The 27,555-nt window shown below is 45.4% G+C and overlaps 1 protein-coding gene across 1 annotated transcript; it reads left to right on the top strand.

The window, feature by feature from the left end:
• Positions 1-102: 102 nt before the first annotated feature.
• COG4 (component of oligomeric golgi complex 4) lies at positions 103-27,432 on the top strand (the record flags this gene model as incomplete). The annotated part of the gene is made up of 19 exons (XM_082862391.1): positions 103-273; positions 1,917-1,999; positions 2,703-2,817; positions 5,206-5,380; positions 6,846-7,039; positions 9,258-9,363; positions 9,891-10,048; positions 10,780-10,838; positions 13,143-13,276; positions 14,985-15,103; positions 15,663-15,829; positions 16,634-16,799; positions 21,103-21,165; positions 24,200-24,316; positions 24,923-25,015; positions 25,914-25,997; positions 26,200-26,301; positions 26,550-26,678; positions 26,900-27,432. The coding sequence occupies 19 exons, from the start codon at positions 103-105 to the stop codon at positions 27,032-27,034; spliced, it is 2,370 nt and encodes a 789-aa protein (XP_082718517.1). The 3' UTR covers positions 27,035-27,432.
• Between the last annotated feature and the right edge of the window lie 123 nt (positions 27,433-27,555).

The following is a 27,555-nucleotide window of genomic DNA, read 5'->3' as shown; positions in this document are numbered from 1 at the left end:
ACCCAAAAATCTACAAATTCATTGGGCACTGCTGTGGGCAGCCCCAAAGACGTGGAACGCCAACGAGCCGTGGGGGGGTCCTCGCGGGGCCGGAAGCGAGGAATGGGGACCAAGATGGCAGACCACGATTCCGCTCAGAAGCTGTTAGGGGTGCCTCCGCCGCCTGACGGCGTGGGAGGAGGCAGCTGTTCGGGAATCTCCACTGAGCTCATTCGCTCCCTGACCGAGCTGCAGGAGCTGGAAGCTGTGTATCAACGGCTCTGCGGCGAGGAGGTGGGGGGCTGAGGTTCTTTTTCCAAGAGGATGCAGGGGCAGTGGGCTTAGGAGCCGTCAGTCTTGGGAAATTCAGGCTGTGGGAAGGTCTCTTCTTGCCGAGGAGACAAAAAAGCACCTACTCGAGAAGCAAGCGTGTAGTTGAGTGTAGTTGGGGCGACCTGACTTCTCTGTTTACTCAGTCTCATGCCCCCAAGCATGTTTTCCTCTCATCTAGGGGATCTGCCCCCACTCCCCCGTTGATTTCCCTGGCCCTTAATCTCTAGGTTTCTCCGCCACAGTGAAGTTAGACTTGAGGGTATACGCCGACTCGCTTGCTTTTCAAAATAAGAGTAAAGGCTCTCTTGCAACGGCTTAATTTTAAAAATTATGAAATCCTTTTACCCCATTATCTCATTTAAGCGAGAAATCATTGCAAATAACCTTGAAGCGTTTTAAGATTTCCTCCTGTGGGGAATGAATTTGGGGGCGTAATTTTAGTGTTTCAGTTAAATGCAGGGCTTTATAGAAGCTTGAGATTTTAAGACTCAGGCACAACTGTTCTAATCTTGGACAAGTCACTTCATCTCTTGTGCCCCTGCGTGGTGTCCAGTGAGGGGCGTGGGCTATATTCTGTCGAAGATTCATTCCTTGCAGACTGCTTTACTTTTCCGTGCGACTTGATGATGTCAATACAATTTTGAATGCCATTTGGGCTCCTTGCCAGTCAGAAGAAAGATCTAAACTCTAATCTAAAAGTTTAGTAGCTGTTTCCTAAACCAAACTATTATTAAGGTTGAGCACAAAAGGCAATTTCATACTGGAGCAGAGGTGGTCATTGATATCTTGAGAATTTTCAAATATAATATTAACTTATACCAACTCTAGCAGCTTCTAATACGTTTTTCAGCAAGATGTGCTTTATAAAGTTCAGTACTAAGCTTGCATTCAATGAATGGGGGGAAAAAGTAAGTCAGTCTTACAAACAGAACAAACAATATTAGTTTTGTATTTGTATTTGATGACTGTCAAGGGCATGTTTTCCTCTGCATCCTACTGGACTATTTCAGTAGAAACATATAGCTGATACTTATGTCTTTTGTTGAGCCATACGCGACATGCTATGTTAAGCACTTTATATGTGTTTTCTTGTTTGGCTCACACAACAGTCGTATGGGGTATATATTACTGTCCCTAGTTTACAGATGAAGAAACTCAAGCATAAGAAGGTTACATTAGTTAAGGTAGTGCAATAAATGCCTTGGCTGAGAGAGAATTATATTTATCGCTTCTGGCTACTGACTATACACTAGAAGAGACTTTTTATAACTGCCACTTTAGAAGTTTCATTTGTTTATTTGAGCCTTTATATTTTAAATGCCTTCCTGTGTTAGGCACTATGCTAATGAAATTGAATAAAAGTTTATGTACTCCCTTTGTTGTGTTCATCTCCTAGATGTAATAAGATACGCATAAGGTAACAATTATTATGTAATATGGTAAGTGCAGAAATGAAGTATTGTTTGTTAAAGTCCTAGAGGAGCTTAGTGAGAGGAAAGAAGACATTTGAAATGGGATTTACCCTTCAGCCAAGTGGTTGGATTAGATAACTCTTAAGGTTCCTTCTGATCATGCTAATGACAGGTTGTTTCTCTGTGTTTCAGAAAGTGGTGGAGAGAGAGCTGGATGCTCTTTTAGAGCAGCAAAACACCATTGAAAGTAAAATGGTCACTCTGCACCGGATGGGGTGAGTCTTCATCTCAGCAAGACCTATTGTTAATTCCATTAGGGTCCACTGGATAAGTTATTATTTTTCTTAACATTCTGTTATACAATGCAAGTTGAGTTTGAATTGAAAAGGAGCATTACCTCCAGGTAAAGTGTTTACCTAAGGGTATAGTTAAGCTGTTCTCAAAGTGTCCTTGGACCAGCAAGTATCAACATTTGGAAACTTGTTAGAAAAGCAAATTTTGGGACCTCACCCCAAACCTATTATACCAGAAACTCTGGGGGTGGGGCCCTAGACTCTCCAGCTTAATGTGCATACCAGGTGGTTCTGACATATGGCTCAAGTTTGAGAACCCCTGTTTTTACATATTTTGTATATTTTCTAGTCATAAAAATTACTCTTTGATTTCATCATCCTCTTAGATTGTTGATTAGTGCATTTTATGCTCACTTAACACTTGGGGGAATCTAAATAGTTTCTTTGGCAGTACTTATTTAGGGGTGTCTTTAGTAGTTATTAAAATTAATTTATTATTAAGTATAGGCCTGAGTTTTCACTAAAACACTCTTGAGAAAAAGCTGTGAATAGAATGAACAGAGCTAAGAGTTGTAGGGAGGTACAAAAAAAGTAGAAGACGTAGTCTCCATCTGCAAAAAAAATTTTTCCATCTCTTCTACTGTCTACTCCTATGGATATGTGTGCTGACAATGTGTGTCTCCAGTCCCAACCTGCAGTTGATTGAAGGAGATGCAAAGCAGCTAGCTGGAATGATCACCTTTACCTGCAACCTAGCTGAGAATGTGTCCAGCAAAGTCCGTCAGCTTGACCTGGCCAAGGTAATCCCGTTGAGCTTTTGATATTTGAGTTAGTAGAGGGCAGTAGAGAAGCTACCACGTTAAAAATTAGAGTAGCACCATCCAATAGAAACCTAATGCAGGATACCAAAACCAGACGAAGGTCTCACAAAAAAACTCCAGACCAATAGCTGTTATGAATATAGGCATACTTATTGGTGAAAGACTAGGTGCTTCCCCCCAAGTTCAGGAACAAAACAAGGATGTTAGCTCTTGCTGCTACTCTTTAACATTGTACTGGAGGTGCAGTACAGGTTAACATTGTACAGGGCAGTTAGCTAAGAAAATGAAATAAAAGTCATTCAGATTGGAAAAGAAATCTAATATGAACCCCACATGTGATGTAAAATTTCCCAGTGACCGTTTTTAAAAAGCAAAACAGAAATGGGTGAATGTAGTTTTAACAATTTAAAAATAACATTTGTTTAACCCATTATATCGGAAATTACTATGAAACGGTATCAGTGAGATATTTTACCTTATTTTGTGCTAAGTCTTTGAAATCCAGTATGTATTTTACTCGTATACATCTTCACTTGGACTGGTCACATCTCTTGTCTTTTTTTTTATTTTTTTAAGATACAGTTTATTGCCACATTTATACCTCTTTGTTTTTTAAGTTTTTATTTTTATTTTATTTTTTTTGGCCGTGCCACACAGCTTGTGGGATCTTAGTTCCCAACCGGGAATTAAACCTGGACCACAGCAGTGAAAGCGCCAAATCCTAACTACTGGACCACCAGGATATTCCCCACGGACTAGTCACATTTCAAGCACTCATTAGCCACAGGTGGTTCGTAGCTGCTGTATTGAACACAAGCACAGGATCTGGGTTCTTGAACAAGTCAGTCCCAGCCTCAGATTGCCCCTGTGAAATAGCATAACAATTCCCTATCTATTTGTTCAGATTCTGCCAAAATAATTTACCATGAAACGTTATAGCCACACAGCTACCAACTCACATATTAAAGTTTTCTTAAATGTCTTGCTTCTTTTTTTTTTTTTTTTTTTTTTTTGGGCTGTATGCGGGCCTCTCACTGTTGTGGCCTCCCCAGTTGCGGAGCACCGGCTCCGGACGCGCAGGCCCAGCAGCCACGGCCCACGGGCCCAGCCGCTCCGCGGCACGTGGGATCCTCCCGGACCGGGGCACGAACCCACGTCCCCTGCATCGGCAGGCGGACTCTCAACCACTGCGCCACCAGGGAAGCCCTGTCTTGCTTCTTTAAAACAAAAATACTGGACTTCTCTGGTGGTGCAGTGGTTAAGAATCCATCTGCCAGGGCTTCCCTGGTGGCGCAGTGGTTAAGAATCCGCCTGCCAATGCAAGGGACATGAGTTCGAGCCCTGGTCCTGGAAAATCCCACATGTCACAGAGCAAGTTAAGCCTGTGCGCCACAACTACTGAACCTGCGCTCTAGAGCCCACGAGCCACAACTACTGAAGTCCACGTGCCACAACTACTGAAGCCTGCGCGCCTAGAGCCTGTGCTCCGCAACAAGAGAAGCCACCGCAATGAGAAGCCTGCGCACCGCAACGAAGAGTAGCCCCTGCTCGCCACAACCAGAGAAAGCCCACACACAGCAACGAAGACCCAACGCAGCCAAAAATAAATAAAATAAAATAAATTAAAAAAAAAAGAATCCACCTGCCAATACAGGGGACACGGGTTCGAGCCCTGGTCTGGGAAGATCCCACATGCCGCAGAGCAACTAAGCCCGTGCACCACAACTACTGAGCCTGCACTCTAGAGCCTGTGAGCCACAGCTACTGAGCCCATGTGCCGCAACTACTGAGCCTGTGCTCTAGACCCTGTGAACCCTAGAGCCCCCCGCCCCCCCGCTCACTGCAACTAGAGAAAGCCTGCATGCAGCAACGAAGACCCAATGCAGCCAAAAAAAAAAAACATTGTAAGGACATTGTAAATCAACTATACTCCAATAAAAATTTTATAAAAAGAATGAAATACTGATAAAGATAATATATAAAAAGTAAATAAAAATACTTTTCATGTATTTTGCATATTTTATTACCTGGTTTACAATATCATGTCCCCAAAATGTCAAATACATTTTGATTGTGTTATAAATTAAACAGTATAAGCCAAATATAAATATGGATTATTCCCGTTCCTACTTCCATTAAAATAAATGACCTGGTCAGTCAAGTAAATAAAATTGTGTGATACCCATCAGTAGTATTGACCATCGTCAACAAGTTTTGTGAGTGGTAGTGGTGGTGCTTTTTAGTTTACCAGTGAAAGCTGAAAAGGACGTCTGGTTAATCACATTCAGCCCCTGAAACTCTCTACCTTCTGGAGAGAGATTTTTGAAAGAATAGGACATTGTTTCTAACCACCAGGTCTTTTTGCAGAATCGCCTCTATCAGGCCATTCAGAGAGCTGATGACATCTTGGACCTGAAGTTCTGCATGGATGGAGTTCAGACTGCTTTGAGAAATGAAGATTATGAGCAGGCTGCAGCCCACATTCATCGCTACTTGTGCTTGGACAAGTCAGTCATCGAGCTTAGCCGACAGGGCAAAGAAGGTTGGCATCCCAAACTGTTGATTTGTAGTTTAGTTACAAGCGTCTGTAATCTAGTTTAAACATCTGTAATTTCTAGTTTAGGTACAAGCATCTGTAATCTGAACTAGGCAGTCTCAACCAGCAAAAGGACATCTGTTAGGAAATTTCCTTGTCTGGTACTAGACCCTGTGTAGGTCCTAGACCATCACGAGGCAGAAGTTGTTCTTCCTACTTTACGGAAAAGAAAACTGAATCCAGACCTACTACCCGTGGGTTCTTTACACTTGACCATGTTGCCTGTTTATAAAATTTAAATTAGGGACTTCCCTGGTGGTCCAGTGGATAAGACTGCATGCTCCCAATACAGGGGGCCCGGGGTTGATCCCTGGTCAGGGAACTAGATCCCGCATGCCACAACTAAGACCCAGTGCAGCCAAATAAATAAATACATATATTTTTTAATTTAAAATTAAATTTTTAGCTTGGTATTCTGGGCCTTCTATGATCTCAACCCACTCTGTCTTTCTAGCCTTATTTCATGCCATTCAGTTATGCGTCCATCCATTGTGCACACATTTATTGAGCTCCTCTATATACCAGGATATGTACTATCTGCAATACTCTGCATCTTTCTGTTTCTAATCCTTTGCTCATTTCATTCCCCTTGCCTGGAATGTATGTTCCCCCTGCTCAGGTATCAAAATCCTGCCCATCTTTGAGAGATGGAATATCATCTCTAGGAAGCCTTTTCTGATTACTTCAACCAGATATGTGACTGTGGCACCTTTCTTATGACACTTACCATACACTGAATTTTATTACAGTTATCTGCACACAAATCTTATTTTGTTTAGTTGATTGTAAGTTCTCTGACAATAGGATCATGGCTGATTCATCTCTTTTTTTTTTTTTGCGGTACACGGGCCTCTCACTGTTGTGGCCTCTCCCATTGCGGACCACAGGCTCCGGACGCGCAGGCTCAGTGGCCATGGCTCATGGGCCCAGCCGCTCCGCGGCATATGGGATCTTCCCGGACCGGGACACGAACCCATGTCCCCTGCATCGGCAGGCAGACTCTCAACCACTGCGCCACCAGGGAAGCCCTTCTCTTTTTTATTTTTTTAATTTTTTTTATTTTTTGCGATACGCGGGCTTCTCACTGTTGTGGGCTCTCCCGTTGCGGAGCACAGGCTCCGGACACGCAGGCTCAGCGGCCATGGCTCACGGGCCTAGCCACTCCGTGGCATGTGGGATCTTCCTGGACCGGGGCACGAACCCATGTCCCCTGCATCGGCAGGTGGACTCTCAACCACTGCGCCACCAGGGAAGCCCGGAAAGCCCTTCTCTTAATCATCCATATTGTTAGTACAGCATCTTACACACACTAAGTGCTCATTACATATTTTTGGAATGTGCAGACCAGGTGGCATATACCTGACATAGTACCATTCTTTACCTTAATTCTCATTTTCTCCCCATTATGCAGGCAGCATGATTGATGCCAACCTGAAATTGCTGCAGGAAGCTGAGCAGCGTCTCAAAGCCATTGTCACAGAGAAGTTTGCCATTGCCACTAAGGAAGGGGATCTGCCCCAGGTGGAGCGCTTCTTCAAGATCTTCCCACTGCTGGGTTTGCATGAGGAGGGACTAAGCAAGTTCTCAGAATACCTTTGCAAGCAGGTATGACTCCTGATTGCTTGGCAGGATAATGTACAGTTCTCCACCTGCAGATTGGGGCACTGGGTGGATACATTTTCTGTGGATACTTTTTTACCTCTGGATTTGATTCCCCTTTTCTGCTGTATCCTGGCAGGACTGGATGCATACATTCATTCAACACTTACCTATTTCCAGTCTACTGTGTATCAGGCATGGTCTGGACATCTGCTGCTGTACATTTATTTCTAACAGACCAAGTGAAAGTATAGAAAAATTAAAATGCAGACTCTCTGACAAGCTGAATCACCCTTTCCAGGCTGTCAACCAGGGACTGGCTTCTTTTAAGAGCATTCAGAGAAGTTGGTTAGTGGTTTTAAGACTTCATAACCAAGCTTGAGTCTCAAAATAAGACTTGGTGGTGAGGGGGGAACCCAGGCTTACGTCTCAAAAATTGAGATGAAGCAGGTGAGGTCACTTAAGATTAAAACTGAAAAAGAAACAGGCTTCAGTTAGTCTCAGCTCGCCTCCACCCAGCCCATCCTTAGATGGAGAGAAGCAAACATCAGTAGGCATATGTGCACAGGGTTGTTGTTATTTAACTATATGTCACAGTGCATCCTGTCCCCACCCCCTCAATTCTATATAATGGAACATTATTTTGCCATTAAGAAAAATGAGACAGTTCCATATGTGCTGACACATTTTACTCTCTAACATGTGGTTGGTTAAGTTAAATAACAGTATGCTATCATTCATGTTTAAAATGAAGGGAGTGGCAGTAAAAATGTATGCTTATATAAACATAGGATATTTTTGGAATGGTTAACAGTGGTCGCCTCTCAAGAGGAGACTTAGGAGACCAAGAGACATAGGTAAGATGAAGAACTACTTTTCACCAGACACTCCTTTGTTTCTTTTGAATGTTTAAGTATGTTTTACCCATTCTAAAAATTAATTAACTAAAAATAAAATATAACTGCTTTATGGGACTTTTTCTTTTTAAATTTATTTTTGGCTACATTGGGTCTTCATTGCTGCACACGGGCTTTCCCTAGTTGTGGCGAGTGGGAGCTACTCTTCATTGTGGTGCGCAGGCTTCTCATTGTGGTGGCTTCTTTTGCTGCAGAGCATGGGCTCTAGGCGCGCAGGCTTCAGTAGTTGTGGCACGTGGGCTCAGTAGTTGTGGCTCATGGGCTCTAGAGCGCAAGCTCAGTAGTTGTGGCACAAGGGCCTAGTTACTCCGCGGCACGTGGGATCTTCCTGAAACAGGGATCAAACATGTGTCCCCTGCACTGGCAGGCGGGCTCTTAACCACTGCACCACCAGGGAAGTCCCTTTGGTACTCTTATATCAGTATTTTTTTTTTTTAATCAGTACTTTGCCATCTGAAACCTGGAAATGGTTTCTACTGTTAATCCCTTAAAAATCCCTTCCAAGTACCCAGATTCCTTCCCCTGCTCAACGAAGCACCATTAATAATAACTTTGAGTTATACTTTGAAACAATTATTGAAACTTGGGACTCTCTCCCCAGTTTAATGACTGTAGATGTTATCAAAGAAAAGGAAAGCTTTATTTATACCTCTGAATGGAAGAAGAGTTAACTGTGTTAAGTTCTTTGTCTTCCCTGAGGCCTGGACAACCCAGAGCCCCCAAGGGATGTTCCTGTGTGCTGCCTAGGCTTTCAAGCATCAAGGGAAAAAGAAAGCCAATGGGAGGTTTTTTTGGAAAACTGAAGCTAGCCTTTGGTCTAAGAAATATATGTGGGGACTCCTGGGTGGCGCAGTGGTTAAGTATCCGCCTGCCAATGCAGGGAACACGGGTTCCATCCCTGGTCTGGGAAGATCCCACATGCCGCGGGGCAATTAAGCCCGTGCGCCACAACTACTGAGCCTGCACTCTAGAGCCCACGAGCCACAACTACTGAAGCCTGCATGCTCTAAAACCTGCGTGCCGCAACTACTGAAGCCCACGCACCTAGAGCCCATGCTCCTCAACAAGAGAAGCCACCACAATGAGAAGCCCGCACAATGCAACGAAGAGTAGCCCCCACTCGCCGCAACTAGAAAAAGCCTGCACATAGCAGCAAAGACCCAACACAGACAAAAATAAAATTTAAAAAAGTTGAAAAAATAACTTTAGCATTCTCTTGTGCGTATATGTGCATATATATGTTCAAAACAGAAATATGAGCAGTTAACCTTTAAAATACAAAATGTGTGGATTTTCTACTTTTTCAGGTGGCCAGTAAAGCTGAGGAGAATCTACTGTTGGTTCTAGGAACAGACATGAGTGATCGAAGAGCTGCAGTCATCTTTGCAGATACACTCACTCTTCTGTTTGAAGGCAAGCCCTTTTTCCACTCTCGGGAGACTGGAGACACTTATAACACCTGCATCACTAGCTTTTCTTTTCTCCTCGCTAGCCTGATGCCTTTAATTTAATCCTATGGTTTGCTATGTGTTGACTTATTGGAGAATTAACTTCCCAATTCAGTACCTGATTAGTAAAGATTAGTTAGCGTCTCTCAGATGTTTTAATTCTCCCTAGTCCTCGAGACCCAAACTCTAAGAGTGAATTTAACCCCAAAATAAATGACTGGGAAAAGTGATGCTTATTTCCAAAGATGCTCCTGTAGAAATTATTAGTATATTTTATCAAATGCCTGCTGGTTTACTAAGAACTGTGCATATTTAATAGACAGATTTGCTTAACAACTCCTGGCACTGACGAGTACAATTTGTGTTCATTTTGGGAAGTAAAACAGCCAAAAAGGGTTGAATTAGACCCCAGGTCAGTCCTGGATGGAAGAAAGGAGTTTATCTTGTGGGAAGAATATTTGGAATACAACCCTGTCACTTTTTCCCTTCTAGGGATTGCCCGAATTGTAGAGACCCATCAACCAATAGTGGAAACCTATTATGGCCCAGGGAGACTTTATACCCTGATAAAATATCTGCAGGTGGAATGTGACAGCCAGGTGGAGAAGGTGGTAGACAAGTTCATCAAGCAGAGGGACTACCACCAGCAGGTGAGCAGGGGAGGCTTATAGGTGGTTTAGTAGCAGCATTAGCGAGCAACACTGAATAGAATAAATTAGGGAGGGGAGTGAAAAAAGGTGCAGCTAGGAGAAAAATGGCAAATGCAGACTGGCCTGCTTCTTGCCTCTCACCAGCTACTTTGGACTTGAGGTGTTGTCAAGTTAATGATGGCCTCAGTACATGACTGAGAAGGAAATAGAAAGGGCTTCCTAAAAGGAACACAACAGAAACGTTAGACCACTTCTCTATCACAAAATGTACAAGAGTGCCTTCTAGTGATTTAATGGAATTTTACTTCTTAAGGTCCTATTCAGTGTTAAGTAATTTGTCTCAGATTTCTCCTTCATTCCTTAAGTGCTAAAGGTGTAACATTTGCTTTTTTAGAGCTTTGTTTCTCCATTCCTTTGAGCAGATAAAGTAGGAGTAGGACTTAGAAATAGGAGTAGCCCCATACAATTTTATTTCTAGAACTCTGGGAGACTCTAGACAGTAGTCCATTGGAACAGCACTAGCATCACTTTTAAGTGCGATAACAGAGGTGAATGTTAGCGTTATAAATCACAAGGAAGTCTTTGGCTCCTCATCCTGAGAGCCTACTTTTGGCTTGTCTGTTAAACAAACTAAACCTAAACATACTTATGCCAGAAGTTTGGAGTGACCAGCGAGGGGCAGAAAGAAGGAGGGAGGGGAAGAGCATTCTCATTTCTGTGGTATATTGCAGTTCCGGCATGTCCAGAGCAACTTGATGAGAAACTCTACATCAGAAAAAATAGAACCAAGGTAATGCGCTTTTCTTCAGCCCATAGGAGTTTGAATTGGTAATCAAGTATCATTCAGAGACTGCTCTCTTACAATGTGGTTTATGTTTTAAAAATACTTTATCTATGACTTTTTAAAATTTTTTTGCGGTATACGGGCCTCTCACTGCTGTGGCCTCTCCCGTTGCGGAGCACAGGCTCCGGATGCACAGGCTCAGCGGCCATGGCTCACGGGCCCAGCTGCTCTGCGGCATGTGGGATCTTCCTGGACCGAGGCGCGAATCCGTGTCCCCTGCATCGGCAGGCGGACTCTCAACCACTGCGCCACCAGGGAAGCCCTATGACTCTTTTTTTAAATGGAATATAGCATACAAACAAAAGCATATGTATAACATATTTGTGTTTTGTAAAGAATGCTAGATCATTACCAATACTTTTGAACTCCCCAAAGTGACTCTCCTCCCCCAAAAGTAACTACTATCCTAAAATTTTTAACTTTTACTTTTTTCTAATAAAAGTAACATATGCTTATTAAAAGAAATGCCAAACATAAAAGTGTATTTATTCAATCAGTAAATTTTTACTCTATACTTATTACGTGCCAGGCACTGGTCCTTGGTACTGGGGATATGTCAGAAAGCAAAGTGAACAAAACAGACATAATTCTTTCTTTGTGGCATTTATGGTCTATAAAGTAGACAATAATAGCTAACATGTATATGGTGTGTACTGTTTGCCAGACATTGTTCTAAACACTTAACCAATATTAAATCATTTAATCTAGGGTTTCTCAGCTTCCATACTATTGGCATTTTGGCTGGGTAATTTTTTTGTTGTGGAGAACTACCTGTGCATTGTAAAATGTTTAGCAGCATCCCTGGCCTCAACCCACTAGATGCTGGTAGCGTGATATCACCAGACATTGCCGAATGTACCCCAGGAGGTAAAGTCGCCCCCAGTTAAGATCACTGATTTAATCCATAAACACTTTTTACAGATGAGGAAACTGAAGCCTGGAGAGGTTAAGTGACTTGCCCAAGGTTGTTCAACTAGAAAGTGGCAGAGCCAGGAATAGAATCCAAGCAGTCTGAGTCTAGAGTTGGTGCTGTTAACCATTACAACATACTGAGCATAGACTACAGGAAAGCATGTAATAAAGGGATGTAACCTAAGCTGATGAAGTTCAAGAAAAAAAATCATGAGGAAATGACCTTAGATATGAGACTTTAAGAGTAAATAGGGGGACCCCCTGGTGGCGCAGTGGTTAAGACTCCATGCTCCCAATGCAGAGGGCAGGGGTTCCATCCCTGGTTGGGTTCCATCCCTAAGATCCTGCATGCCGCGCAGCACGGAAAGAGTAAATAGCGTAAGAGGTGAAATGTGTAACATGTAGAGCAGGGAAAGCACGTGTAAAGACCCTGTGTATTTGAAAAACCCAAAGAAGGCCAGTATAGCTGAAGTGCAGAGAGTTGGCAAGAGCCTGCTATGAGATGAACCTGGTGAGGTTGTTAGAGTCAGGGTATTCAGTGTCTTGTATCCTAAGAGCTATGGAAATCATGTGATTACGGTATGACCAGATTTATGTTTTGAAAAGATTTCTTGGACTTCAGTGTGGAAAATGAGTTAATTTTTTCTATAATGTGAGGGAGGGGATCAACTTCATTCTTGGTAATGTGGATCTTTGTTATCCCAGCACAATTGAGAAGACTACTCTTTCTTCATTGAATTGTCTTAGCATTCTGGTTGGAAATCTGTTGACCATAAATGTCAAGATTTCTGGACTGTTAGTTAATCTGTATGTCTATTCTTATGCCAGTAAAACCACACTGTCTTGTTTGCTGTAGCTTTGTAGTAAGTTTTAAAATTGCAAAGTGTGAGTCTTCCAAGTCCTTACTTTTCCAAGATTGTTTTGGCTATTCATCTGGATAGATGAATGGGTGTGAGACACAGTTTAAGGATGTACCCTAAAAAATCCCAGCACAGCTACATGAGGACTTAGGGAGGTGTGATTTCTTTCCCATGAAGCATCGATCATTTTTACTAATAGATCATTTTAAACCACTAACAAAAATATGTCTCCCAATCTCTTATTTAGCCCTGGCAGGATTTTAGGGGGTGAATAGTTCAGGTGAAACATGCAAATGGAATATGTGGTTGACAGCTGTCACTGATTATAATTGGACCAGCAGAGCCAGGAAGTCCATCGGGCAGAGCTGACCCTTCTGGGCCCAGGGGGAAGGGGAGTTTGGGACTATGTTTTCCCTGTAGCTCTTATATCTGAAGGAATCCAGTGTCCTGCTTATTCTTTCTGCTCCATGTGTCTCAGGGAACTGGATCCTATCCTGACTGAGGTCACCCTGATGAATGCCCGCAGTGAGCTGTACTTACGCTTCCTCAGGAAAAGAATCAGCTCAGATTTTGAAGTGGGGGACTCCATGGCCTCAGAAGAAGTAAAACAAGGTAAAGGCATTTCCCATGTTCTCTGGGATGGGTTGGGGTATAGTTGGCTCTGTTTTGTAATACTTAAGTCACAGATCTTTTAATAAGGAAATAATTGGGGCTTATTAGTTTGTGGGGGGGTCTGTGGACAAATTGACTCCCAGGAGGAAATCTAGACTTCCCAGATTTTAGAATTGGACTGGCTCTTTGAGGCCATCTAATCATTTTACAGATGAGGAAAGCTAAAGGCAAGAGTGGTTCAATGATTTTCCTCTGCTCTTTTCCCCACACTATGCTTCCTCACCAGCTCAGATTTAGGGATTGGTGTTTAAGTAGGTGATATGTGCACAAGATAGATAGGTAGGTAGATAGAACGAAAAAATATACATAATTTCATGAGGGAACTTAAAGGAGTGATAGAAATATTCTAAAACTGGATTGTGGCTATTGTTACAAAACTCTATAGAACTACCAAAAAAAAATCATTGAATTGTACATGTACAGTGGGTGAATTTTATGGTATATAAATTATACCTCAATGGAGTACTGAGGTATAATATTGAGAAAAGAATATGTAGTATAAAGAGTATATAAAAAGAGTACATGGTATAAAGAAAGCCTTTCACTCCCTCCCTCAGTCTCCCAGTTCCTCCAGTCACAATTTTGGAAGGGATAAATATGTTGAATAAAAAGGTGTGCCATGGTCCTATTTCATGGACAAATTGACTCTCCACGTTTTTAAGAAGACCATTTAATTCCTACTGGTTGAGTATAGGCAGGATTCCCTGAACTGGAGACCTGAAACTGACCCAACATCTGTGGCATTCTGCATGGCTTGTATCAATAATACACGGCAAGGAAATTATTTATATGACCCAGGTGGGTTTTTTTTTTTTTTTTGCCACGCCGCGTGACTTGCGGGATCTTAGTTCCCCGACCAGGGATCGAACTCATGCCCCCTGAAGTGGAAGCACGGAGTCCTAACCACTGAATCACCAGGGAATTCCCTGAATTGGTGTTTAAAGGAGGATTCATGCTCATTTAGAGTTTGGTGCTTATTGCTGTTATAATAATAACCATGTATGTTTAGAGTTGCACTGTTTAATACAGAATCCACAAGCCATTTAATTAAAATTAAATAAAATTTAAAATTCCGTTCCTCTATCATATTAAGCACATTTCAAGTACTTAATAGTGGTACCATATTAGACAACAGATATAGAACATCTCCGTCATCACAGAAAATTCTGTTGGATAGCACTGGTTAGAGAATGAAATGGTCTGTACCCAATATATTTTAGTCTTTGGCTTTGGAAGCTTATGTCTTTTGAGTCTTACCAGTTAATTCTAAGGAAATAATGGAAAAGAAGTAAAAATTTCTTTGTACAATAACATTAACTAAAATCTCCAATGACTATGATTTTCAGTTATCTCTAATAATGGCAAAATGTTTGGAAATAACCCAGGTGTCTAAAAACAGACCATCTACATGATAAGATATCACAGCCATTAAAAATAAGTAAGCTAAAAAGAAGAACTAAGCCATGTAGAAACATTGAAATATTTGTGATATAATTTTTAAGCAGAATACAAAATTTTATTGGTACTGTGATTATAACCATGTAAATCATGTACAGATTTGGAACAGAGACTAAAAAGGGACCTGAAAAAAATGATCCATTTCCCTTGGGGAAGAAGAGTGAGTATTCCTTTCTTGGTTGTCTCCTAGAGCACCAGAAGTCCCTGGACAAACTCCTCAATAACTGCCTACTGAGCTGCACCATGCAGGAGCTAATTGGTCTATATATTACCATGGAGGAATACTTCATGAGGGAGACTGTCAACAAGGTAGGAGAGAGGACACATCCCTGGGAATTGGGGCTTCCTGTCCAAGAAGCCAGGCTGAAGGGAAAGGCCGAGGCATGTCCTAGTTCTTGGTCCTACTTTGAGAATACCCTGCATGCAGACTGAGTGTACTGCTTTGAATAGTTAGAGGGCATCTTTGGAGTGATCAGGCTCTTTGTGGACCCAACTGGGACTTCTTTCCCAAGGATCACAAAAGAACACCTCAGCTCCTCAGGGAACCTACCTGTTCCCTGCCTCTCTGGAGGTATGTGAGTGAGGAGCCTTGGGAAAGAAGGGCCTTGCCTGGTGTCTTACAACCTACATAACAGATGTTCCCAAGGCAAACGCCCTAAATACTTCATTTCCTAACGTGGTGATTAGTAGGGAAGTGAGCTATTTTGGCAAGGAAGAACCACACCAAGCTGTGACCAGAATAAGCTATGTTGGGAAAAACACGGACAAGGTACAGAAAAGGGAGCAGAGCCAGGGCCTATTCCAGAACCATCTAGAACCGTGACATACAGAACTGGGGCCCTCATTGGATACTTTGCCTTTTGTGTAGGCTGTGGCTCTGGACACCTATGAGAAGGGCCAGTTGACATCCAGCATGGTGGATGATGTCTTCTACATTGTTAAGAAGTGCATTGGGCGGGCTCTGTCTAGCTCCAGCATCGACTGTCTCTGTGCCATGATCAACCTCGCCACCACAGAGCTGGAGTCTGACTTCAGGTACAGTTAACACCCTTTCTGCTTTCTAGGAGGCAGAAAGGTCCTAGTTGTGGTTGCTTCCTGAGGCCCATTTTGTTTCTTCCTTTTTTTCCTTATGATTGTAGTTCAGTTCTATACAGGATATAAGCTCCCATCCGTAGCACAACATCCTTGACTCCAGGCAGTTGTACAGCAACCAGATATGTTATAGGCCAAAACTGTGTTCCCTGGACTGGATTGGAGGAGTTATTGGCCCTCAGACCTAGGAAAGAGACCAGGCAGCTCAGATGAGGGCAGTAGTTGTAATTTTAACAATGATAATTACCACTGCTACAGACCAGGCACTGTGCTAACTTCCTGCTCCTGTTCGGTCCTAATAGCGACCCTATGAGGTAGGAACCATTTAGCTCTCTTTTGTAAATGAGGAAACAGGCTCAGGGAGATCACACATCTCATAAATGGTAGAATATGGAGTAGAGTGTGACATTCAAAACCTATTCTCTCAACTCTTACACGGTACTGCCTTTCACTAAGCTGTACTGCCTTCTCTTGAGTATTTTGGAGCTCAGTGGCGTTAAGTGAAAGCCTCATAGGGAGTAAAGAGTTGGCCAGTCTCCTCTGTATCCTTTCATATCAGTGCCTTTGAGAGGGTGTTGGCCTCTCATACCCTGGCTGCTAAGCGTCTCGTGTGGTGATCTCAAGGATTGGTTATTCCCTGGAAAGAGCAACTTATGCTTCTGGGTCAGGGTAGTGAGCCCTTTGGTGATGCTGAACTGGAGGCCAGGTTGAGTGCTGTCAATCCTCATATGCCAATCTGCCCCCCAGGGACGTTCTGTGTAACAAGCTGCGGATGGGCTTCCCAGCCACCACCTTTCAGGACATCCAGCGTGGGGTGACAAGTGCCGTGAACATCATGCATAGCAGCCTCCAGCAGGGCAAATTTGACACTAAAGGCATCGAGAGTACTGACGAGGCCAAGCTGTCCTTCCTGGTAGGTAGCCCCACAGGTTGTGAGCTGCTCAATTTATCTCAAGGGGTTGAACTGTGACCTCTAAGCCACAGTATAACAAGCCTTCAACTGGAGGCTTTTCCTCCAGTATCTATATACAAGGAAAACTCCTCCTTTAAGGAAAGCTCCTCCTAGAAGGTTGTGAAACCATTTCTTACCCAGGGACCTATTTCAGAGCAGCCCGAGCCAGGACATGCACTGCACTGTTCCCTGCCTGGAAGGCTAGGCGCCTCAGCTCTCCCCAGCACTTGTTCCCAAGAGCACTACCCAGCTGCTGAGGGGCTCCACTGAGTATCAAGCTTGGATTACATCTGTGCCAGGCCCCCAGACTACTTCCCTGAGGACATCCCACAACATGGGTTGGGGCTGACCCGTTAGGCCTACCAAACTGCTTTTCTAGCGTACTTCTCAGGCTCTCAGCTTCCTCAGAAAGGTGACCTTCTTAAAGTCCTGCTACACAGAACAGCAGCAGTCTTACCATTGTGTGACAGCTGGGGAAGGAGAATCGTGGAAGGACGAAGGGATTTATACAGGGTAACAACTAATTTGTGATGAGCCAGAAAGAATGCAGATGAGCCCTGGGCCTGTGATCAGGCATTTGTGGCACATGGTGTCTTTTCATGTGTGGGTACAGCACCGTCAGAGGTCATTCTTCTCCACCCCCACACTGGCCAGGCTCTGAGTCTGCTTGGCTTCTGGGGTTCAGAGACCTGACGGAAGCATCCAACAGCAGAGCTCTCAGTCAACAGTCCACAGATGGGGTCTCTGAACACCTGGGGGTAGGATGCAAAAATGTATACACTTTTTTTTTCTAGAAGCAAGGTCCTTAGCTTTTATCATTCTTTTTTTTTTTTTTTTTTTTTTTTTTTTTTTTTTTTGCGGTACGCGGGCCTCTCCTGTTGCGGAGCACAGGCTGCGGACGCGCAGGCTCAGCGGCCACGGCTCACGGGCACAGCCGCTCCGCGGCATGTGGGATCTTCCCGGACTGGGGCACGAACCCGTGTCCCCTGCATCGGCAGGCGGACTCTCAACCACTGCGCCACCAGGGAAGCCCCAGCTTTTATCATTCTTAAAGAGGCCTATAACACCAAAAGAGTTAAGATGTTGCTTTCAGAGACAGAAGCCTAAACATGCTAATATCTACTTTGCCCCTATGCAGGGGAGCCCACAGTAACTAGTCCTCAGATCCAATGAAGTCTATTTAGGAAACCTTACTTTCTCCTTGTCATTGAAAATATCTTCCCTGAGCATGGGTTCTATCTTTTTAGGATGCCATGGTTGATGCCAAAAAAGAGGATGAACTCCAAGAAGCTATTGCCTCTGAAATATAGTACCTTTGGAGAACTTTGCCAAAATTTCTGGCAACCAACTTCATATGATCATGAACTGACTTAAATTTTTCATTTTGTTTGCTTTCTATTTCATTTTTTATAGAACTTATTTTCATTCTTTCATTTCTCTGTTCAGAAATGACTCCTTGCTACCTACCATATCAAAACTAGACATCTTTGCCTGACAGTTTGTTGAAGGCCTCCAGAATCTGATCCATCCTGTCACTCTAGTCCTATTTTCCATCCCTTGGCTCCACGAGTCCCCAGTAGGCTGGCTGCTGTGTGTTCACACATTCGCTGCTCCCATTCAGACAGCTTCATTGTTTGAGGGCCCAGAAGATAAGGCCAACAAGAAAAGGTGATGCTAAATGCTTGGTGACAGTTTTCTGGTTTTCCTGATGCCAAGTACTTAAAATGTCATCACTCCCAGTGTAGGACCTATTTCTTATGTCACCTTGATTCATTTGGCTGTCAAGATGAATTCCCCAACAGTGCTGATGTATCGCTAGCATGAGCTAGCGATAAGCCCAGTGAATCCATGCTTACAAGTACTGTCAGTACAAGGAAACTTTGACATCAAAGTTTTTGGTATTTGAAATCAATACCATTTGAACTCAAATCCATTTTTCCCTCATGACAGATTTTACTTATGCCCTCAAGTGCCTTGGAAACATTTATGTTGTGGCCTTCATCCTTGAGCTGTCATGACAGTGCAGTTATTTCTCTGGAAGCTTGCGATGTTAGCAGCCTTGTGCTGTGGCATGCTAATGAAAGACCTCAATTCTCATCCGTCCACCATGCAAGTGGTCTTAGCAGCATTGTCAGCAGCGTGATCTTGCAGTATTAGCTGCAGGACACTGACAAGGGCAGTATTTTTGTGGAAGACAGGAGGGACATCCTAATCTCAATCCCTGGGGTTATGGGATTCTTCTTTCACCCTGAAATCCTGAAGCTTCTGACTTATCTCTTGAAATACTAGCCCCTCCGTACCTCACCTCGGCCTTCCTGGTCATGGCACCAGAACACCAGTTCAAAGGCAATGTGATCTTCTCAAACTCTAATTTCTCCTACACAAGGCCTCTAAATTAGTATTCCCAAACCAGAGCTGTGCTCGTGTGGCATTCACCCGCTTTAAATAATCGTCAGTGCCACTCCGTTGTCCACAGGACAGCATAGCTCCCAATTCCCAGTCTGACTTCACCCATCTCTGCAGCTCCACCTCTTGCCATTTCCCTGTACATGTCTGTGCACTGACTCTCCTGGTCCCCAAATACCTTTTTGGATTTTATGCTACTCTGCATTTGCTTATGTTATCCTTTCTCCAGAAGATAGTCATTCACTCATTCAGTCATTCAACAAATATTTATTGAGAAACTTCTATATATCAGGCACTGTTCTAGGTTTTTGAGCTGCACTGCCCAGTATGGTGTGGCTATTTAAATTTAATTTTAAACTAAAAATCCAGCTCCTGAGTTGCACCAGCCACATTTCAAGTGCTCAGTAGCAACACATGGCTATTGCTACTGTACTGGACAGTTCAGATTTAGAATACTGCCATCATCAAGAAAGTTCTCTTGGACGGTGCTATGCTAGAGATACAGCTGTAGAGAAGACAGACTAGATCCCTGCCTTCTGGAGCTCTCATCCTAGTGGGAAAGGGAAACAAACAAACAAGACAATATCAGATAATCCTAAGTACCATTAAGATAATATCAAACAGGAGACTGGACTAGAGGAGGCCGATGGGGGTGGAGAAATGTACTCACCCTCCTCTCCTATCAGGATTATGTTCCAGCCTTTTAAGTTCCACTCAGTTACCTACTCTACCATGGAGTTTCCTAGAATGCCTCAGACCAAAACATTGTGTCTTTGCTCTAAATGACCATAGCAGTTTTTACCTTAATTGTCACTTTTGTCACATGCTGCTTTTTATGATTGGTGTTTCTGCACCAAACTCATAAGGCCATTGAGTTATGAAGGAAGGAGCCCTTGGCCTAGAGTGGGGAGACCTAAATTCTAATCCTGGCTCTAATCCTGTCACTCTTTGAATTGCTGTCCTCCTACCCTGCTTTATTTTTCCTCATGGCATTTATCACTACCTGACACTTATTTATCGACTTCCCTTCTGGAATGTAAACTCTGCGAGGGGATGGATTTTGTCTGTTAACTGCTTTCTTCCCAGTACCTAGAACAGTGCCTGGCACATAGTGGGCACTTTAAATATTTGCTGAATCAAAAGTTGACTGACCTTGGTGAATTATTTCACCTTCTTAGGAGTCATGTTTCCACCTGTGAGCTGGCTTGATAATACAGTTGACTCTTGAACAACACAGGTTTGAACTGCACAGGTCCACTTATACGTGGATTCTTTTCAATGGTAAAATACTACAGTACTACACAATTCACAGTTGGTTGAATCTACAGGTGCAGATACGGAGGGCCAACTCTAAGTTACGTGCTGATTTTCGACCGCATTCCTAACCCCTGCGTTGTTCAAGGGTCAACTATACTTGTTTTGAAGAAGGTATTCAACAGAGCCAAAGAACTAATGATGAGAAAATGCCTCATAGGTGGTAGGCTCTCAGGAAGCATTTCTTTAATCAATGTCAGCTGTTGCATCACTGACCTGGGCTTGGAGGTTTGGAGCCCAAGGACTTCTCCCAGACTTGCATGCCTAAACATGGAACAAAAAGACCTGAAACCTTGGGTCACTACCTCTGAGGTCAGATGGCTTCGCTGCCTTTGTGTCAAGCCCAGGAGAAAGGGCGAGCCTGGTTCACCATTCTGCCCACTGAGACCTGAGCCCACTGCCTGATGACACTAGTGTGGGTGGTCCTTAGCGCCCCCCACCCCCACCCTGAGCCTCAGGAGTGCAGCTGTCAGCCAGTCTGGCCTTGGAGTGGGTACAAATAATAGTGATCAGGAAGTCACATTCTTCTGTCCTTGTCTCCCAGGTGACCCTGAACAACGTGGAAGTCTGCAGTGAAAACATCTCCACTTTGAAGAAGACACTGGAGGTACAGTGGAAATTGCCTATCAGCTTTCAGTGGCTGTAGCCTCCCCAGACCTCCTTTTGAGAGTGAGCCCTGTGCACTCCTCCTAGTGGGAGCTATGGCATTCCCTGGCATTGAGCCAGCTCTTCTTCAGAGCATTTGAGGGGATTCATTAGTGAATGACATGGTAGCAGGACATCTCTGAACTATGGGGAGAGCTCTGACCCATGAGTTAGGAGATCAGAATTCAAATTAGCTCTTCCAGCACATACTTGGCATGGGACCTTGGACAAATCCCTTACCTCCCTGAGCTTCAGTTCTCTCATCTGTGAAACAAGATACAGATCTCCATGGTGCCCTGCTTTGGGTTTGTTGCTTGGCCCCATAAAAAAACAGGATTGAAAGCACTTTATAAAAGTGATAAAGCCGGGCTTCCCTGGTGGCGCAGTGGTTGAGCGTCTGCCTGCTGATGCAGGGAACACGGGTTCGTGCCCCGGTCTGGGAAGATCCCACATGCCGCGGAGCGGCTGGGCCCGTGAGCCATGGCCACTGAGCCTGCGCGTCCGGAGCCTGTGCTCTGCAACAGGAGAGGCCACAGCAGTGAGAGGCCCGCGTACCGCAAAAAAAAAAAGTGATAAAGCCCTCTATAAATTTTGAGATTAAGATGATATGGGGGGAATTCCCTGGCTGTCCAACGGTTAGGGCTCTGTGCTTTCACTGCCAACGGCGCAGGTTCAATCCCTGGTCAAGGAACTAAGATCCTGCAAGCTGCGTGGCGTGACCGGAAAAAAAAAAAATGATGATATAGGGTTCACTTAACCCTATACAGAACCAGTTGCTGTTGTCATTTTTTTTTTTTTTTTTTTTCAGTACGCGGGCCTCTCACTGTTGTGGCCTCTCCTGTTGCGGAGCACAGGCTCTGGACGCACAGGCTCAGCGGCCGTGGCTCACGGGCCCAGCCGCTCTGCGGCATGTGGGGTCCTCCCAGACCGGGGTACGAACCCGTGTCCCCTGCATCGGCAGGCGGACTCCCAACCACTGCGCCACCATGGAAGCCCTGTTGTCATTTTTTTAAGGAAGGCCATATAACAGTGGAAATTGCTTGGGCTTGGAAGTCACATACCCCTGAGTTCAAGTCCCCACTTGACCACTGACCAGTTGTGTGGCCTGAAGCAAGTTCTCTAACCTCCCTGAGCCTCAGTTTCCTCTTTTGTATACAGGGGTAATGCTCTCTGCCCCACAGGTTTGTTGTGAGAATTGAACAAGAATATAAAGCACCTGGTACATGAGTGGCATGCAGTGGTAGTTAATGATTGTATTAGTAGTTATACATAACATCATGGAGCAATCACTTTGTTAAGTATTAGAAAACGAAGAGCCCAGCTCTCCATCACTCCCCAATTCTGCCTCTGGGAGAAGAGGGAAGCCAGAGTCCTGCCTCCCCAGCGGACACTCATACCAGGGAAGATGCTTGGCTACAGAAGCATGGGGCTCAGTGCCGAGGCTGGTGCTGAGTGTTGGCTTTAGGGCTGGGCGGACTGAGGAGGCCGGGAGCCCGCACGTGAGAAGAGGGCCTAGTTGCTGACCGGGTTCCTGAGGGAGGCTCGGAGAGAGCAGTCAGGTGGGAGTTTACAGTGTAAACTGGACCAGATTAGGAATTCACCCCCAAAAAAGGCCTTAAAATGGAATAAAATAAGAGCAATATTCACTAACTACCAGCAGTGTAGTGTCTCTCACGTTATAAGTGTTCAACAAGGTAGTTGTTGTTTTTAAGTCATGGCACGTTAGACTGTATTCCAGATTTTTTCCTTAATGTTAATTACTCTGTTGGATTTTGAAGTAAATTTTTGGGAAATGTTAGGAATTCAGAACTGAGCCAGCAGAATTAGCCAAGTGAATGAAAAGAAGGGTAACAAAGAGCTGGAAAAACAATTCCCATAAATCACCCCTCCCCCTTAGATTTGCATTTCACATGTATTCTTTCTCAACCCCGTCAGCAGTCCTTTGAGATAGGCAGGTCAGATGGTGTGACATCCGTTTAACAGATGAGGTTAAAAGGCTAGTTAAAGATAGTAAGTATTGGAGCTGCAACAGGGACCAAGGACCTCTCCCGGCTAGATCAGCCCCTTTGCAGCTCTTCCTCACAGCTGCTCCTACTGTAGCCAAAATGGCACCAACTGTTAGGAGGCTATAGGAAATGCAGGCAGCTTCTGCCAACCCAAAGCAGCTCCCCCTGTGGCATTCTCTGCAGCTAGACCTTAGTGTGGGATTAGGAACAGGTGCCCTGGAGCCATAATTCCCAGCTTGAATCCCAGCTTCACGACTTACTGCTGTGTGGCTTTAGGCAAGTTATTAATTTCCCTGTGCCTTAGTTTCCTCATCTATACAGTAGGGATAATAATAGTGCCTACTCCATAAGAAAGGTACTTTAATTAATAAAAGTAAAATGCTTAAAACTGGGGCCCTGGCACAGAGTAAACACTTAAATCTTACCTATGGTCATGACAATATCCCCTGGGCAGCCAGACCAAATTATTTACAAAGCAGATCCTATTACAATAGCTAGTGTCTCCTTAGTGCCTACTACGTTCCAAGCACTGGGCTAAGCACTTTGTGCATCATCTCATCCAACTCTCAAAACCACCATGGGAGCAGGAATGTGTTCCCACTTTATGGCCAAGGAAATTAAAGCTCAGAAGCTTTAAATCACTTGACCAAGGTCGCTCAACTAATACATGGCTGAGCCAGGATTTGAAGCCAGGAATGCCTGACTCTAAAGGTGTGAAAAACTTCTGATATTTGTGTTTCTTACTCACACCCCCTGACACCAATACCCTCATATTACAAAGAGGGAAGTGGGAGTCAAATGACTAGCCACGGGATCAAATCCAGGTTTCCTGAGACCCAGCCAGGGTTCTTGCCTCGGATTGACCAGAGCTGCTCCCAGAGAAGGCTGGAATAGGAGAAATGGCTGGTTTCATGTTGGCCTCTTCGCCCTCCTCACACGCCCATGGCCCAGGCATGCTACGAAGCCTGATGGCTGGGTGTTTTCCCCTAGAGTGACTGCACCAAGCTGTTCAACCAAGGCATTGGAGGGGAGCAGGCCCAGGCCAAGTTTGACAGCTGCCTTTCTGACTTGGTTGCCGTGTCTAACAAATTCCGAGACCTCTTGCAGGTAAGCCCCAGGTTCAACTGCTGCCTGAATCCTGGGCCTGTGTCTTGCTCTGAGAATATTGTCACTGGCTTATCATGGGCTTCATGCATATAAGAAAATGGGAGGCGGGGAAGAGGAGGCACCAGGGAGCAGAGTACAAGCCACTGAACTTGTGCGAGTCCCTTGAAGACTAAAGGTTTTTCAGCAGTGCAGCTGTCACGTTGACAAGATGGCATTCTGGTCCTCTAGAATCTCCACAGTGCCAGGAGCCCTCAGAAGGGTCCTCAGAGGAAATTGAACCATGTGGGTACTGAGATCTGCTTGGCCTTAGCCGAAGGTGCTGCCTAGTACCAGGCACTCAGAAATCTCTTCTTTCTAGAGTTTAACAGACCAACCCCATGGTCTCATCTCTGGCCTGGACCTGAATCAGAATATATCTGGAAAGGAACAAGTTGTTCCTTGAGTCTTTGATTAGCATTATTTCTGTTAGACTTCAGACAGGGCCTGCAGAAAAGCCTCATGGCTGGAAGGATGCCCTGACAGTCAAAGGATGGGTAGAGCAGGAGAAAGGGAAGGGATGGAGGCATGTGCCTTCTGTGTCTGATGCATCTTTGCCTTGTCCTACAGGAAGGGCTGATGGAGCTAAACAGCACAGCCATCAAGCCGCAGGTGCAGCCTTGGATCAACACCTTTCTCTCTGTTTCCCACAACATCGAGGAGGTCAGCCTGACCACGGACGGCCACAAAGCCCAGGATTATCCCTCATTCCCCGGCCCACAGCTGGAGTGCAGTGGAGCTGTCTGAACAGACTAGACCTTACATATTTCTCAGGCCCACTTCCCCTGTGCTCGAAGGCTAGGTTCGTCCCAGAAACAGGTGGTTCCTCCCAGAAACAGGTTGTTCCTGCAGTCAGAGGGCTCCGAAAGACACCTAAAGGGAGTTTGCCTTGACCTGACGCATTCTCATTTATTGAGGCTCTTTTTGCCCCACATCTTATAGACTTGGGACCTCCCTCCCTCCCTCTTTCTCTCCCTCTCTCTCTCCCTCCCTCTCTCCCTCCCTCTCCGCATTGAGTCGTCATTGCTGTGCGTGCGCTTTCTCTAGTTGCAGTGAGCAGGGGCTACTCTTTGTTGCGGTGCGTGGGCTCTAGGCGCACAGGCTTCAGTAGCTGTGGCACGCGGGTTCAGTAGTTGTGGCTCGCGGGCTCTAGAGCGCGGGCTCTAGAGCGCAGGCTCAGTAGTTGTGGCGCACGGGCTTAGTTGCTCTGCAGCATGTGGGATCTTCCCAGACCAGGGCTCAAACCCGTGTCTCCTGCATTGGCAGGTGGATTCTTAACCACCACACCACCAGGGAAGCCCCTCTAGCCTAATCTTTTCATTCCTGTATAACATGAGATACAAGAGGGGATAAACTGCCAGGAGCTTTGCCATATTGCGTGGGCCACTGCTGCAGCCCGGGGCTGTTTGCTGGTCAGAAGTGTGATGCAGAAACAGCAGCAGTTTCTGCCAGCCTGATTTTAAGCTGATTTTAGGCTGGATGAGTTATAAGCTACAAGGGTGGGGGTGAATGGTCCTTCTTGGAGACGCCCCTGTTGACCCACCTTGCTTCCTGATAATAGGAAGAATTCAATGACTATGAGGCCAATGACCCTTGGGTACAACAGTTCATCCTTAATCTGGAGCAGCAAATGGCAGAGTTCAAGGTGAGCAGGGGCTCTTGGGACCAGCCTATAGAATTACCCACCTCTGCCCCAGTCAGCAGCCTGAGGCTTCTCATCACACTCCTGCTGGGAACCCAGGAAGCTCTTCCGAGCCCCAGGCCATAGAAATACTCCCACAGGAGAAAGACTCCTGGGAGGCAGAGGGGTGAGTTGGGACTCCCGCTGATGCCTAACCTGTTTGCAGGCCAGCCTGTCCCCAGTCATCTACGACAGCCTGACCAGCCTCATGACCAGCCTTGTCGCAGTCGAGTTGGAGAAAGTGGTGCTGAAGTCCACCTTCAACCGGGTAATGTCAAGGAGGCACAGGCCCCCCCGCTCTGTTGCTTTCCCTCTAAGGAAGACAAGTCCATCCCCTCTGTCTGCCCAGGCCCTGCATATCTAGGCTCAGTCCTGCCCTGAGGCAGTGGGGCCAGCTGAGGCACCATCTGAGGCCCAGCTGGCCTTGCAGCCCAGCACTGAGTGAAATTGGGGGCCAGTTCTGCTTGGCCAGAGGGCCAGACCTTAAACAGTGACTGGGCCCATGTTCCCTTGCAGCTGGGCGGTCTGCAGTTTGACAAGGAACTGAGGTCACTCATTGCCTACCTCACCACGGTGACCACCTGGACCATCCGAGACAAGTTTGCCCGGCTCTCCCAGATGGCCACAATCCTCAATCTGGAGCGGGTATGTAGGGCTCCCTTGGCCTAGCCAGGGAAAGGTGACTGGGAAGAGAGGCAGAGATAAAATTTGAATCCCTGCCACTCCCTCAAAACCAAGTCTCCACCAGCAACCCAGCCCTGCAGGCCACCTTCTTCCTGGGCACCCCTGCTCTGCCTCTGGTGGAGCCCAAGGCCTTCTCTCAAGATAGCCCCTCCTTGCTGACTCGTCTCCGTTCTTCCCCGTAGGTGACCGAGATCCTAGATTACTGGGGCGCGAACTCTGGCCCATTGACGTGGCGCCTCACTCCTGCTGAAGTACGCCAGGTGCTGGCTCTGCGCATAGACTTCCGCAGCGAGGACATCAAGAGGCTGCGCCTGTAGCTGCCAGGGTGACCCCACCTGGCCCATCACGCTTTGGGGCCCATTCCCTAAGTGGCCACAGCCCAGACTGTTCCACCGCTGGCAGCAGGGAAACAAGGCCCCGACGCAGTCCACTCTCTGTTCTCAGACCTGTCAGGGTGCTTTGGGAGACAGTCTCTCCCCACCAAGTGAGGTAGGTCCCCCTTGGCTCCTAATTAGGTGGGGAAGACAGGGCAGGCCAGTCTCCTGCACGGGTAGTCATTCTCTCGTCCTTGGACACTGCAGCAAATGGGCTGCCAGTCTTAAAGGACTTAGGTTTATCTAGGGACCTAAGGAATTAGGTTTATTCCGAGGAGAGGCTGTGATGTTTATGATCACCCTAAATAAAGATACTCCTTGAAGAGATGCCAGTGTGCTGTTTCCAGGAAGGACTGGATGCTACAGAGCAAGACAGGTCCATCAGTTGCACTGAAATGTGAAGGCAAAAGCCTAAATCCTCAGCCTCCTCGCACACCCAGAGAGGCACATGGCCACCACCAGGA

The sequence above is a fragment of the Leucopleurus acutus genome (assembly GCF_964270905.1).
Source record: "Leucopleurus acutus genome assembly, chromosome: 20".
Lineage (NCBI taxonomy): Eukaryota > Metazoa > Chordata > Mammalia > Artiodactyla > Delphinidae > Leucopleurus > Leucopleurus acutus.
This window is presented reverse-complemented; position numbering and strand designations above follow the sequence as displayed.